This window comes from Hesperophylax consimilis, chromosome 1 (assembly GCF_061612785.1).
Source record: "Hesperophylax consimilis isolate HC1 chromosome 1, BYU_Hcon_1.0, whole genome shotgun sequence".
Classification (NCBI taxonomy): domain Eukaryota; kingdom Metazoa; phylum Arthropoda; class Insecta; order Trichoptera; family Limnephilidae; genus Hesperophylax; species Hesperophylax consimilis.
The window spans coordinates 34,037,682-34,053,459 of record NC_142836.1 but is presented as its reverse complement, the minus strand read 5'-3'; the positions used below and the strand labels follow the sequence as shown (position 1 = coordinate 34,053,459).

Sequence of the window (15,778 nt, the reverse complement as noted above, 5' to 3'; positions counted from 1 at the left end):
TTTGAAGCAAACTGGAAAGTATTATTATTGTCTATCAAACGTCAAAAATTAAAATTATGTATTTACGCATGATAGAAAAAAAAGAAATAATTCCTTTTATAAAATGTGGATGCCCGGTCATATATGACCCTCACACGCTGGAGGGGTTAATGACTTTATATCATATAAGGTGTGTTGAATTGTCATTGTGTTGAGTTATCACGGAACTCTAAATAACATATGTTCATCCATTACTTTGTTATGTTAGTACATATTTCTCCCTGAGAAAGGAACGGGTGTTCCGAAACCGGTCGACTTTGATATCGTAAATATAGTGGTTCAAACAAAGTAATACGGTTATTTATTTAAATATTTATGATTATATTAGATCTTTCAAATTATCTAGTTATTTTTGTAATTTTCCATTGCCTATTTCTGTCTCATATTTTGATTCTGTCTCTGCCTGACCTGCAATCATAAAACTTAATTTACATTTCGGTGAAATCTCCCCGATTGTACCAAAAAAAATGGAATTTAATTTAAGAATGCTCAAAAATATTAATAACATTATTTTGTTTATTTTCCAGGAATCGAATGAATCAGCAGCCTGCGAGTGTCGCTAGTGTGCCGAGACGCCGCGTGGATGGCAGTGGCTGCGCCCACCATTCCGCGCCCATGGGCACCCCTGGGCAGGCCCGGTACCGCTGCCGGGCCGCGGCCCCTCTCCAACTCCCCTGGCCGGCCGCGCGAACCCACGTCAACTAACAGCCTAAACGCACCCTCCCCTGCGTTGTACACCGACCGCCGCAAGACTTGGAGGCAGCCCGAAGACTCTGCCCCAAAGAGATCAGTGTTTGGACATCGATCGACCAGCATGTTCGGGGCCCTCGCCCTCCTGTGGCTGGCAGCTCAGGCACACTTGGCTGACACGCACAAAACTGAAGGTAGGAACTAAGAACTACTAAATAAATTTAGGCCTGGGTAAAGCTGTTCTTATGCGGTATCGCCTAATACTGATATATTCGTCTGCCGGTATTATGATCTTTTCACCGTTCTCAGATATTAGGATAAAATATGCCGCGGACGGAAGTAGCGCCATCTTTTGTTGACGATTTAAACTAGACACGTTAATCAAAATTACGAGATATCTGCTTGTCCTAGTGAATAAATGTAATTTTTTTAGACTTTTTTTTTTAGTTCTGCGGTTTCTTGATAACAATAAAAATATTTTTTTATTAAATTTAATCAATTACATATTATTATTTACTATCACATATTATTGAATAAACAGGGGTTTGCTCTATAAATATATTCTATACTTCCCATAAAATATTCCCATAGTTCACAAGAGAGAGATAAAGAGATAAAAATATATTACATTTCATATCAGACATCACTTTTTTTTTTGTTTACCCAATTTGTAGAGAAATATTCTCGGGTCAAACTGGGGAGCTAGTCTGTGTGCTTATATACTATATATAGATAATAATATGTATAGTTACAAAAATGGAAGAAGAATATGTTCAAAAATACTGTAAAATACTACAAAATATTGTACAATAAGAAAATTACATATAATTATAGAAACAGAATATCAACAAAAATCAACGAAAAATCAACAAAAATAAAAGCAACAATATAAGCAACAGAATAAGCAACAGAATATTTACTTTTATATTTTAAATTCTAATTAGTTCAAAAATAGGTGAGTTGATTCTGAGGTGAAATCTCACAAAATCGGCGCTATACAAATCGTCCAATAAATAAATAAATATCAATATAATACCTAAAAGTATTGTTAGGACGAAACCAAATATTTTGTAACATCAGATATTAGCGGGATTACGCATATGCTTCTGAAGAGTGTTCCAAGAGCCCCGAATATCGAGTAAATCGCAACACTAATATATAGGTATTAGTGTTATATATATAGTGGATCGATATATCTGATATCTGGCGGTATCATAATATTTTAACTGTTACAAATATATTAATCCCATGGATATAAAATAACTATAACATCATTTCCTTGCAGGGGTAGGTAGAAATAATGTTCCTTGCTTCATTGATACTCTTCCGTTATACTGACTCTTGAAATATATTTTTTGTTATTTCATGCAAAAGAGTAGATATTCATAATATCTAAACATTTTTTGTTATTTCATGCAAGAGTAGATATCCATAATATCTATACATTTTTTGTTATTTCATTCAAGAGTAAATATCCATAATATCTATAAATTTTTTGTTAGTTCGTGCAAAAGAGTACATATCCATAATATCTATACATTTTTTGTTAGTTCGTGCAAAATAGTACATATCCGTAATATCTATACAGTTTTTGTTATTTCATGTAAGAGTAGATATTCATAATATCTAAACATTTTTTTTATATCATGCTAGAGTAGTTATCCATTATATCTATACAAGTTTTGTTATTTAATGCAAAAGAGTAGATATCCGTAATATCTATACATCTTTTGTTTTTGCATTTGCAAAAGAGTAAACACCCACAATATCTATACATTTTTTAGTATTGTTTCTCCCGCTATATACCGCCATATATATATAATTATAGTCAGATTTACTATAATTATTATAATATTACATGCATAAATATGTTCAGATCGATTTATTACCTACCTAGATATTTTATTTATGTTAATTATCGACGCACTGATAGGTTTTTACATAATTTAATCATATATACATTGTATACAGAAGAGGAAAAAATTTTTTAAGGTTCCTTATTATATTGTTGAAGAGAACGTATATATTTTTTAATTTTTATTATTCATTAAAAGCACTCTATATTTAAATTGAATGTCGAATATGATATGTAAGAGGCTGTTTTAGAGGTTAAAAATTAGTGCGCTAACTTTTGGAGGTGACTCTACACGATGGTAAATAAAAAAAGATAATTATTTTTTTTAGAAATTCCCATGTTTATTTTCCCATACAAACAATTCAACTATTAAACCTAAAAACTACCTTGAAACATTGAAATTTAAAAAGGTGTTATTTTTATTTTTTACTTTTAAAATCATGTAAAATAAAATCAATCTGAAGTTAGCGCACATTACACCCGGACACCCTGTATATTGTAGATGAGAGGATCCATAGCAGTATTTGTGTTTTAAAAGTATAGATTTGAATTCCGTTTTTTTTTATCTACGTGCAGAAAGTTCAAGAACATTAGGATATGTAGATGAATTTATTGTCTTTGTGCTTACATAGTATGATCAGATATTGTGTAGTGTCTGTTTGTAATAGTTTTAGTAGAGTTTTTTTGTTATATTTTTATAAGAAATTATAATTTTAGATAGAGTTGACATTATACATTTTGTTCAAGAAATTATACTATGTGAAGAGCCGAATGGAAGATTGTCTTATCGGTTGCTTGTTGAAAACACGTATTACCAATTTTCAGGCTATTTGTAGTGGACCGATAATACTTTCAGCACAGCAACCCCAAATGATAATGCTGAAGTTAATAGTGATTGGCAGAAGGCACAGTTCCTATACTATTTTCAGAGTAATTATATTTCTAATTATGAGTTAGGCTGGCTAAAGGTTGATCCCGTCGTAAATTATGACTCAAATATTTGATTCACTAGATCGTGCCATGTCTTTCTAGGCAGCCCCCTCCCCCTAATATCTTCTTCCATTCACTATAGGTATGAACCATTTTATATGACAATCTATATTCGCGTAGGCGGTTGATTTCCAAGCGCCTAATTATATATAAGGTATATTGTTTTACGAAGTTTCGACAGGTGACATCGTATCGTATAAGCGAAGAATGAAATGGTTTCCATAAATATTTATTCAGTTCAACATACTATTACAGGAGTCTAGAACTAAAACGTCACGAAGATAACCTTCCCGTAGCCGGGAGATCATCTAATCTTCAAGCTCACATGGCCGCATGAGGTGAAATTTATTCGAGACACTTTGCTTCGATGTACACACACTTTATGTACAACATAAAAAAATATATATATATATTTTTTTTTTTTTTAAAAGAAAGACAAACATTCCCGGGTTACGAATAACCCAACAATATTTATGTAATACGTGTACAAGGGTTCAGAGACGTTCATTCGAATTGAAGTCTCAGAAGATTGTCCTTGTAATAAATAGGTGAATGATGAGGGTACGTTGTCTTAAAAAGTTTCGACAGTTGTTGGATAACCGAAGAACGAAATGGATCCCTTAAATAATTCTCCATTCTGCAAGTTATTTTAAAGCATGCAAGCAAGAGCTTATTTACCGCACTACCAGCTACTAGTGATGATTGAACATAAAGTACGTGGTTCGTGAATGATGGAGCTCAGTGCTCTGTTCAGTGCCACTTCCACTGGACAGTGGACTGGGAATATTAAGGCACAATGGCAGCGCCTGGCGGCAATCTAATAAAGTGGCAATTCGTCTGGGTTTTAAAAATGAGTTCATAAAGATAAGTTCAGGGGTCAAAGGACGCGAATCTCAAAAATGTGGTCTTTTGTTAAGTTTTTACGGCGTTTGGGTAAACTTTGATTACTTCGTAATGCTGTTTTCCGCAAAATGCGCAATATTTTCATACGAAAATATTTTGAAAGTTTCAAAGTTTGGCAGAATTTATGGATCTGTGTACGCTTATCTTTCTCTCGCGCTAGAGTTTTATTTGATAAAAATATGCTTTTCGTTCTGCAAAGCTATTGATGAATTAATTCAGCTCTCCACCCTTATACGATGTTTAAATTATAATGATTCTAAACCTTATTATTGCAAGTAAAAACCGGTTCAGCAGAGAAAAAACTCCTGAAATAATGTAATAACTATTATTACTAAAAATCATTACTTGTGTGTAAAATGCATGGGGATGCTTTTACGACACTCTAAATAATGTTCTTCGGTGATGCAGACTGTAAACTAGAACGCTAGCAAAATTTACAAATATATATTTTTATTAAACAATAGATAATGCTCCGAAATATTAGGCCGACTTTTAAAGCCTTTATTTTATTTGGACCCTTAAGTATATTTATTTATTGGACAATTTGTATAGCGCCGCTTTTGTGAGACATCACCTCAGGGGCGCTTTACAGTTGATGCATGTATTACGAAAAATATAAATATTACAAAAATAAAGTGAAATTAAGTTAAATAAAATGAAGTACAAGAACAGGTGACACGAAGATAGAAGATGGAGACTCTGCAGCAAGAATCCTAGGTGGCGAAGAAACTGGACCAGCTGCTGCAGCGAAAGAGTGCACCGCGTCAACCAACAGTGCCAGCACGAGGTTCGTCATCCGTCCAGGCCTGCGATTCTGGAGTTAAACGATCAATCGTTTTCGTATGCGCCGTCTTCGAGTGTAAAACTACTAGTCGTCGCGACTAACTTTTTCGTATGTTTCAATTTTACGTATTCTTGAGCGTCGAACGGTCGAAGTTGGTAGAAGAGATGATTATATTGGCACCCCTGTGAATATTGTCTATGTTCCTGATGTTTTTGGGATTTCTATGGTGTGACTGTCAAACAGACAACAGTTATTCGTTATTCAAAACAGAAATGGCTGCGGGACATATTACAAATTGCCAAAAGCAACTCTTAATTAAGCTTGTAAGCTCCGATAAAGACTTAGTAAGTGGGAAATTTTCACCCACTTTTACATTTGCGGAATCCGCTCGGTAAAACAAAAATTGACAGCTAGACTAGATTTTGACAGCCAATTCCATAGAAACGCCAACAACCTACCACTCGCTGCCCTGTTTCTACTGGTTGCACCCAGTAGATGTTGTGTGGAATGACTTTTGACGTTTGGCGTCAAAGTATGTACCTTCGACCAATTTCGGGAATAGCAACGACGACCAACGTACGTACTTTCGACGGCGATTACGAGCGCCCTCGATTCAGGAATAGAGCCCCAGGTATGTGTCTGCTGCTAGTAAAGCGCTGGCACAATATCCTCTAATAGACCAGACCTTGGCAGCACCGCTGTGACATTTGACGAAGATAGAGGATGTAGACTCTGCAACGATGTTTCCAAAATTACAATGATACGGAGAGAAGGTATAATATGCTAGGGGTGTGGAGAGACTACCATATTTTTATTATTATCATTAGGGTTGAAGAAGAGTGCAAAATAGCAACATTTCGAACACGACATTCACAATAATACATATTTAAATAGAGAGGTTTTTTGTGCCCATGCCCATATAAAGAGTATATAGCTATGCAAAATTTGGTTTATATCGTTCAAAGGGTGCAGAATCGCGTAAAAAACAACGATAGCCAGGGAAAGGGTAAGGAAGTCGATGGCTTTTGCAAGTTATATGTGTAAATTTGGTTTATGTCGGTCAAAAGGTGTATGATTGAATATATAACAGTGGTAATACACATATTTATAAGTCGTGGGACGGATGGTTTGACCGGGAGAAAATCTATAGTATTACGACAGGTCCAATAGGAAAAGAATATCTATCCAAATACCTATTTCGATAGGTCAAATAGCATTGAGAATTTGAGTATAAATCATCCATAATAATATGTATTATTTATATCGGTGGCGGTGTATATTTTTATCAGTGCTTTTTTGGATTGAAACAATCAAAGGGTGACAGGTTAGAATTTAGACACTGTGAGATTGAATAACTGGTTATTACCAGCCCGAACGCTCTTTTTAAGAATGTGTTGATGTCATGGAAAATCATTGTGTACTTTAATTAAAATTCTAATGAATAAAAGATAGCCGAGGCACCTATTGGTTTTATTTAATGATAATACAGGCAAACAATACCTTGTCATTGAATTTCTATGAATCCTGCTGTTACGATGTTATTATCTAGGTACACGTGTACCTCTTCGGATATTATCATTATTTGTACCAAAGTTTACCAAGATTTTTAAACTTTTAATTAAAATTGGACATTAATGAATACTTTAGAATGTTTATTCTGATACCGAGACAGACTTTCTTAAGTTTTGTTTGAGGAGATTTAAACAGAAAAAAATTCAAATTTTTTCGAGTTCTGTGGAAAAATCATTACTGTCCGATGGTAGTGTTAATTAGATTGTTTTTATTTTTAAATTACGAATTTATATCCTTTGCAATCTGAACGAATTTCCTGCTTCACAATCTCCAGAGTAGTTTATTCATCTGTGTCTTATTCAATTTAAAATTAATTTCCTGTCGCTTTCAGCGATGCAGCGCAGAATTACTACTCCCATCAAGTCAATCGTGTAACTTTATTTACATTTTAACATTCTATGAAGTAGTTTATGACCTCCGCGGTAGAGCCGTAAGCTCCTTGGATCTGAACCCGAAGGCCCGTGTTCGAAACCAACACCTGGGAAAAATATTGCTTACTAGGATTATTTCACAATTATGAGGAACAGAAAAATTTAATTTTGTATATGAGGCCAAAACTTGTAATATGGCAATGAAATAACATTCAGTTGGTAACACTACATGCACAGGAAGTAGGTGTCAAAAGTATAAGTCTCTGTAATGGCTGTAATGTGTGTGCTCTGCTACAATAAACGTTATTTTGGTTAAAAGATCACCATCTATTATTTATCAAGACTACATTTTTTTAAATCAAAAAATATAAATATTAGCTATTTATTTATGGTTTAAATTATTTAATTATAATAGGCCATTAAATAATTCGATTTTTCATGGTTTCATAAACAACTTCGGCAGTTATTTATGAGGCAATGATAATTATTTAAAAAAAAAAAAGAATTTTTCCCTACCTGCCATGTAAATAATATGACCCTTTTTCATTAAATTAACATAGTAGGTGAGGTAAGACTTTTTTTTAAGTTGCACCTAAATCATTAAAAATCGAATTGTTTAATGGCCTATGTTTTATAATTTAAAACATAATTAAATTAATTAGCTCATACCAGATATTTGCTATAACTTTTGATTAAAAAATATTATTCTAATATTTTGGGTATTTCAGCCTTAAGTTTTACTTTTGTGTTTAAAAATACCTCACAGCCGTTCCTCTTGGCCTCATTATAGGCTGAAATACAACCTCAGTATCGTCTTACTGCGATATTGCCTTTCTGAATCAAAATGGCGTAGGCTGTTAAGTGACCAAATACTAATATCATTTAGTTATGATAGTGTGTTTCAACGACGAAAATTAATAATTTTATAAAACAAGAAGTGCTTTGAAACGTTAACGGAAAATGTAAGTAAACATTAACTTCCAAATAAACTATGTAATTCATTCATTCAAACTGCATGCATGAATTGCAAGCATTAATAAAGGATGGAGGTAAACTTTTACTTTAAACTTTGTTTGCCTGAATTTTCCATACAAATGAACTCAATACACTATTTTGAATGTGTATGCTCTTTGTTTTTGCGGATTCTATGGATTTATAAATAATACGCTACATTTGAAAAATGAATGATTAAGTTATTCTTCGCTGTGTTACAAAAAGGAATATATTCAAAAAGATTCCCCAACTCTTGATTTGACCTAATCAATAATTAACTTATTACCTCGACGATTACCGACCAGATGATGTGATTAGAATTTTTAGTTCCATTTCATTCTAATAAAATGTTTCTTTAATATAGCACAATTTTCTTAAAAGTTACATAAACAATGACGAGACTAATATAAATCTAAATAGTAAACACATTGTATTTCAATAGTCCGTTTTAAGAAAGGTTTTGATTTTTCTGATAATTCCTGAAATCAGAATTGACCATTGTAATAGTGGCATTTAACCCAATAGAAAAAAACTCATCAAACAATAAAGCATATCTTGCTATCTTCGAATTGTGTTTAGAAATAAAAGAAATTGGAAAAGCAATATCGAAAATGTTTAAAAAAACACCCGTCTCTTTATTGCGTGATGCATGATTTAAGCTTCTGGCCAAACATAATGTCCCCAAAATGCTTAGATTTGTATCCACCCCGAGGTAGCAGAGAGCAGAGAGTCGGTAGAGATAAAGTGCACCCTCCGTCACCGCCCTGGAGTGGAGGCCGCCCCGCCCGCGTGTCCTTAACCGGGCATCAGTGAAACGCAACGATCTGTGAAATTCCTGCCAGCCCCAAAACACCCCTCCGCCTGTTTGTGTTTGCATACGTGCGTTGAGCGTTCAGACGCTGTCAAGCACCGCTCGGCGAAAAGGGCGCATCTCACTCCAACCTCGCCAAAAGTCGCCTTGCGCCGCGGCCGCGGCCGCGATGGCGTTAGCCTGTGCCATTTGTCGTTGTCAGAATTCATTTGTCCCCGTCTCTGAAGTCAGGACGTTTCAATCGAGGAACATCATTCAACAATGTCTCTCTTTATACGCTATAGGCTCGGCTCGCGAGGCGCGGCCGCTTATGTTCCTGCTTGTTCAACCCTGCTGTTGTAAGGAAATTATTTGATGACGCATTTAAATCATACATAGCTTAGACTTGGGGTAACTCTCACCCCTTTTCCAATTGATTTATTATCTTGTACATTATGAATTTTAAAATATCTCTGGATGTCCATTGGTCTTTGAAAAAAGGCAAACAATTTTCGGAATTTCTTTACTAATTATTTAAGATAGCATTAACTAAGGAATTAAACAAAAACAGTTTAATAAATAAGTCTATTTACTACATTGAGTAATATTTTTTAGTATTCTCTCCCGAAAACTGAACAGTATAAGAATTTACTCTCACATCTTTGTTGAATTGTTGTTTATTTGTTGAAAACTTTTCCGAATAATGTGAATCTCGTGCGTATATCTTGAATTAGATGGCGTTTACCTGACGTGTATTTAATTATGTATCTAGAAATCCTGAGGGATAATTACAGACGAAATTATATTTAATATCTGACTTTTTTAAATATATTCAAATGTATTCATCGAGAACATTCGGCTCAAATAGCGTGCCTCCAAATCGGACTGAATAAGATGGATTCACAGAAATGTAATGAGGCCAGGTAGGAATATGCACATAATTAGGAATATTCCACTTCACTCTTTCTGAAGGGCTCGGGAATTCACAGATATCGTGATTATGTACGACCTAATAAATGCTTTGTAGTTTCAAAATTCCATTGTTCTTTTTTTCTAATCACACACATTCATTACAAACATTCCCACCTTATATTATACTAATTCTAATGAATGGACTGTAAAGGATATTAGTTTGGATGTTTTCCGCGGTCAATTTTGTGGCATTAAACACGAACAATTCATATTCTTTTAAGAATCTGCGAAAGCTACATATAGAGCATAAAGTCACATTTCCTATCTTTTCCCAGCACTACACATAAACGTGGGCGCTAATTCTACCCGACGCGCGACGTTAGCAGTTCTGTTCACTGACAAATCCAGTACCTTTATTCGGTGTTTTTCCTTTTTACTTGCCCATTCTCATGCATTATTTAACGGTGAAATCCCTCTCCAAACTTGACAATGAGACTTAAAATGAAAGCCTGAACGTACGGGGGTACACTCACACATTGTATGGGCGTGTGTATATGAGTGAGTCGCTGAACAAAGGCGAAGTTTCGGCTATATTTTCGTGCGCAAAAATGTCTCCAATTATGATAATGGCAGCGCGTGATTATCTCGGAGCCTTTACGGCCGGTGATTCTTTGTACTTTTTACGTAACATGTTTATGTCATCGGAACACGCTCTCGAACCACATCCAACCTAAACCTACCCACTAACCACTCTATTCTTTACACGGCCGCAGCCGGTGCGCAACAGTAACTGCTCGGAGAACAAATAATTCTCACTGTTATTATTCCGCATTTTAGAGTTATTGGTGTAGCAAATATTAGCAAGACAAAGCTTTAAACAGAACAATGTTTCAATACTTCCGCAAACTAATAAACTATTGATGTGTCAACTTAAACACCCGCTGAATAACATTTCTGTTTGCACTTATTAAAACGCAGGCGGTATTTTTTTTAAAAAAACCTCCATTCTGGATTTACCACGGTAATTTTAGAGCTAAAAAAATACTTACGAAATTGACGAAAGAAATCTCTATCGTGCGAGGAATGGTGTCATTTAAAAAATAACAAAATATATTTGATAATATGTACATTTTTTTGAGTCCTTTCCATGATCCCTCTCCACGAGACTCTTCAAGACGACAAATTAAATATGTGCATGTGTGCTATTAATTTTATTGTAGTAAAGGTTGTATGATGTACCTAATTGGATCTAAAGCAAAAAAATCTGGAAACATTCAATTTGAACAGTTTTTTCTCCTTGGAAATTAAATTTCCATTTCAATCGTATTTTATAAAGTTTTGTAATAAGTGATGAAAACGCTGATTTTTCTATTTTTTAATTATTTTTCTGTAACCTATCGTTGAAGACTGTGCATTGACTAGTAATCTTCAAAAATATTAATTTCAATTCTGCGTGTGTCCTGCCTTACTCTGTTTCAATAAACTCTGGATCGTTTGCTTTGAATTTAAGTGTCATTTTCAAATTTGGAACTAATTTTTTGAAGAATTCAGAAATGCGATATAATACCTACCGTTAATAAAAAATAATAGAAATACAATATTTTTAAAATTGGAATTGATTTGTCAAGAATTCCACCTATCCCACGATTTTTCTACATAAACTGCATAATTTAGTGTAAATATTCCGGGCGCCTCCGACACTCTCATCGATTGAGCGCCTATTTATGTAACCCTTTCGAGTGCTTAGGCGAAATTGAAATATTCTGTACTTTTTGTATCTAAGAAAACAATATGATCTGTTCAAACTGTTGACTTTGGAGCTGGTGGTGTAACTTTGCCTCTTTGAATATCTCCAGACATTTGGGGAAGGGAAGTTGAGAAGAGTATATCCCCACAGAGCCATTTTATTTCTTCAGTTGGCCAAAATAAAGTTTTTTTCCCAACAACATACAGAGCTCTCGTCACGAACCAACAAACCTACGTAGCTACATGTTTTATTCTCTTATTTCCTTTCTGCTGACTTATACGAGTAGGTACTCGTAGTTAGTAGTTATACCCGGCTTTGCCTAAGTTTCAAAACCTATTTTTTTCTTTTTGACCAGTAGAAAAACACCATCGAATTGTATTCAGGCGTATTGTCAATTTTACAGATTAAAATAGAGGAATTTAGTTAAATGGATATTAAAAACCATAAAAAATATTGATGGCAATGACTTCATTCGTTATAAAGAGATGGCAAATTAAAAAAAATAGACTTACTCATTTTCTTATAGTTTAATGAACATTTCTAAGTTAAAGACTTACCGTCTAACTAGACATTTTTTTAAAATAAATATTTACACTGATGCAGTACATTTTCTTTTGACTATCACACTAGGTTAATGCCCGTGTTGTGGTAGTCGATTAGATTCTCACACGCCTGTTCAACGTTGGTGTGGTAAAGCCGGCCTTGAGCCTGGTTTAAGACTGTTTTAACCGAACAAAAGCCATGGTAATAAGTCAAGTTTTTCACCTGTGTGATCTTACGCGTGGCGCAATATGTACACAACATTTTTTGTAAGGCTGTTAAAAAGTACCTAAAGTCATTCATCCACTAGAGCTGACTACGTGGGGGTTTTGCTGCTTCTGAAAAAGACACAAACTAGTTTTCTAAGGACCAATAGTGCCACAGAATTAAAAAAAATTGATATCAAGTTTTGCGAAAGTTCTACTCAAATTCTATTATTATTTCAGTTCCGAAAACCAAGTGGCTAATATTCACACAATAACAGAACATTCACAGAACACGAAAATTATTTTTAAAATTTGATGAATGGTTCAAATTCTGTAAACCCGTACTTAGAGGTAATTATTAATAAAATGTAATGCTTAAAGTTTTCAATTATCCATTCAATGAAGTTTTAAATTAGTTTACCTACTTGCCTAATAATTCTTCAACCTAATTGACACTAGCCCTTACGTTGTGCGATCAATTTTGTATATATATATATAAGAAAAATCAGTACAATAGAAAACTCATCAGTATAATTTCTACTGATCTGGGTTCACAATTTCAGGAATCAATCATCGTCATCAACTCCCAGTTCTGTTTTTAAAGTCAGGGTGAATTACTGTAGTTTGAAAATACTGGGAAATGTTAGTTGGTTTAATAAAGCAATTATTTATCTTATAATAATAACGCTTTGACCCAAAACTGTCTAAAACAAACAACTTCACCAACAAACAGACAGATGGACCAATGCAAAATTCCTCCGTAGGTACATCACGAGAGGAGATGCCCTGAAACCGGGAACCGTTGAACATACTTTCGTGAAATAAACCCGCCAAGGCATTATTATTAAAATCCGTAGTCATTTTAAGAAATTCATGAATCTTTTTTTTTTAAATAGCCATACTTTGTCTGATATATTTTTCATTCTCAAATGATTTTTGCTATGGACACCTTTAAAACTTTCTTTAATTTTTATAAATAATAATTAAAATAAAACTCTTGTGTCTTATTCTAAAAAAAAATCACAATAATTTTCAATTTTGGCTTGACTAAGGATTGGACCTTCCTCTCCAGGGACTGGTTTGAACTACTGTGAACTTTTAAAATGTCTTTTTAAGCCTGTCTTTTATTATTTATACGTGTGTTTTGTGTGGCGAGTGCCAAAGTTTATAGAATGTATTTTCATTGACAACGAGTCTATCAGCTGAGTTTCAGCTCGATCGGATGTCGGGAAGTGGGTTAATTTCCAATTGATTCATTCATTCACTCAAGAAAACTAAATCAAAATTCAAATAGATAAAAGCGGAAAAGTTTTAAATATTGTTTAATGGTAAAAATTTAAAAAAAAAAGTAAAAAAGTGGAAAGAAGTTATTAAGATGTTAAAATCCATAAAAAGTATACTTAAGATTTTTTCATTCTTAATTAGGTATATATTATTAAATAGTAGTGTTTTACGAGATATTTAATAAATCTTTCTAATTACAAGATTTACAGCACAACTTTGTTTGCGGTAAGGATTCTTGTTTTCTAAATTACGTATTTCCTTATTTGTATTACCGGGGGTAAAGTGCACTAACTTCGGGTGGAACTTTTTTTTCCCAAACTAAAATATTTTTCAGAGAAGAATATTTATTTTTCCATGCAAAGCAATTTAAATCTTTAACCTAAAAACTACTTAAAACGTTGGAATTTCGAAAAAAGAGTTTTAACTTTTCTTCTTTTAAAATCATTTACAGATATTTAAATGACAATAGTAGCATTGATCTGTAAATTACAGATATATAAATGACAATAGTAGCATTGATCTGTAAATTACAGATATTTAAATGACAATAGTAGCATTGATCTGTAAATTACAGATATTTAAATGACAATAGTAGCATTGATCTGTAAATTACAAATATTTAAATGAAATTAGTAGCATTGATCTGTAAATTACAGATATTTAAATGAAAATAGTAGCACTGATCTGTTAATTACAGATATTTAAATGAGAATAGTAGCGTTTATCTGTAAATTACAGATATTTAAATGACAATAGTAGCATTGATCTGTAAATTACAGATATTAAAATGACAATAGTAGCATTGATCTGTATATTACAGATATTTAAATGACAATAGTAGCATTGATCTGTAAATTACAAATATATAAATGACAATAGTAGCATTGATCTGTAAATTACAGATATTTAAATGACAATAGTAGCATTGATCTGTATATTACAGATATTTAAATGACAATAGTAGCATTGATCTGTAAATTACAAATATTTAAATGATAATAGTAGCATTGATCTGTAAATTACAGATATATAAATGACAATTGTAGCATTGATCTGTAAATTACAGATATTTAAATGACAATAGTAGCATTGATCTGTATATTACAAATATTTAAATGAAATTAGTAGCATTGATCTGTAAATTACAGATATTTAAATGAAAATAATAGCATTGATCTGTTAATTACAGATATTTAAATGAGAATAGTAGCATTGATCTGTAAATTACAGATATTTAAATGACAATAGTAGCATTGATCTGTAAATTACAGATATTTAAATTTGGGAGGCGGGTTTGGGTACCGCCGCCCCGGAACACCTATTGGATCACCTAAGTGGTTCGTAAAATTTAGTGACTTAGCAGGGGTCCCAGTGTTCATGGGTTGAGATTTGTCCGGATCTTAGCCACAGATGCGTCTGCCCACCAACTGCGTGGCAGGCCAGGTCGGGAGAGGCTGGTTGAGGGAGACCCTTTGACCTCTCCAGCAGGACTCCGTTCATACGTCCGTCACTTGGATACGCTGACCCCAAGATTCTTACCACCCCTCATACCTTTTTTCCTTCCTAGAACTCAAAAATTCCTGAAATCCCTAAAGAAAAGATATAAAATAAATTTTAGGACGCCGGTGCTCATTGCACGAGAATACATTACGTCACAAAAACACATTTTAAGCTTTTTAATCACGATGAATACAGTCCTACCTAATAAATGAACTCTCTAAAAAATCTAATTATTAAAACAATCTTTTCAAATCCAGACAAACGATAAAGTTCCCGCTTTATTATACCAAATGTTTTTTTTATTACATTTTAGAAATAACTTTTCTCAGTTTTAATCTGTAAGTCAAGTTCCACACAACTATTAAATGAGAAGTATAATAAGAATAAGTTTTTGGGAATTTTTCTTATTTTTGTTTACTAGTAGATAGTTCTGTGAAGTCAGTAGACCTCGTGTTCATAAAAGTATGTTTCTAATTTCCTCTTATTTGATAAATCTTAAACCCAAAATTTCTTCTGAAACCAAAACAAAATTTTTACGTACGTACTTAAATACCTACCCATTAAATAATAAACCATGTATTTTTAATTTCAAATAAGAGATG

At 33.4% G+C, this 15,778-nt stretch overlaps 1 protein-coding gene across 1 annotated transcript in view; it reads left to right on the top strand.

The window, feature by feature from the left end:
* LOC149426709 (uncharacterized) overlaps positions 1 to 15,778 on the top strand; it is a 165,549-nt gene that overhangs the window by 101,384 nt on the left and 48,387 nt on the right. The window contains exon 2 of the mRNA XM_089633015.1: positions 567 to 923. Coding sequence (XP_089489141.1) covers positions 623 to 923 — 301 coding nt within the window. The 5' untranslated portion in view covers positions 567 to 622. The remainder of the gene's footprint in view (positions 1 to 566; positions 924 to 15,778) is intronic.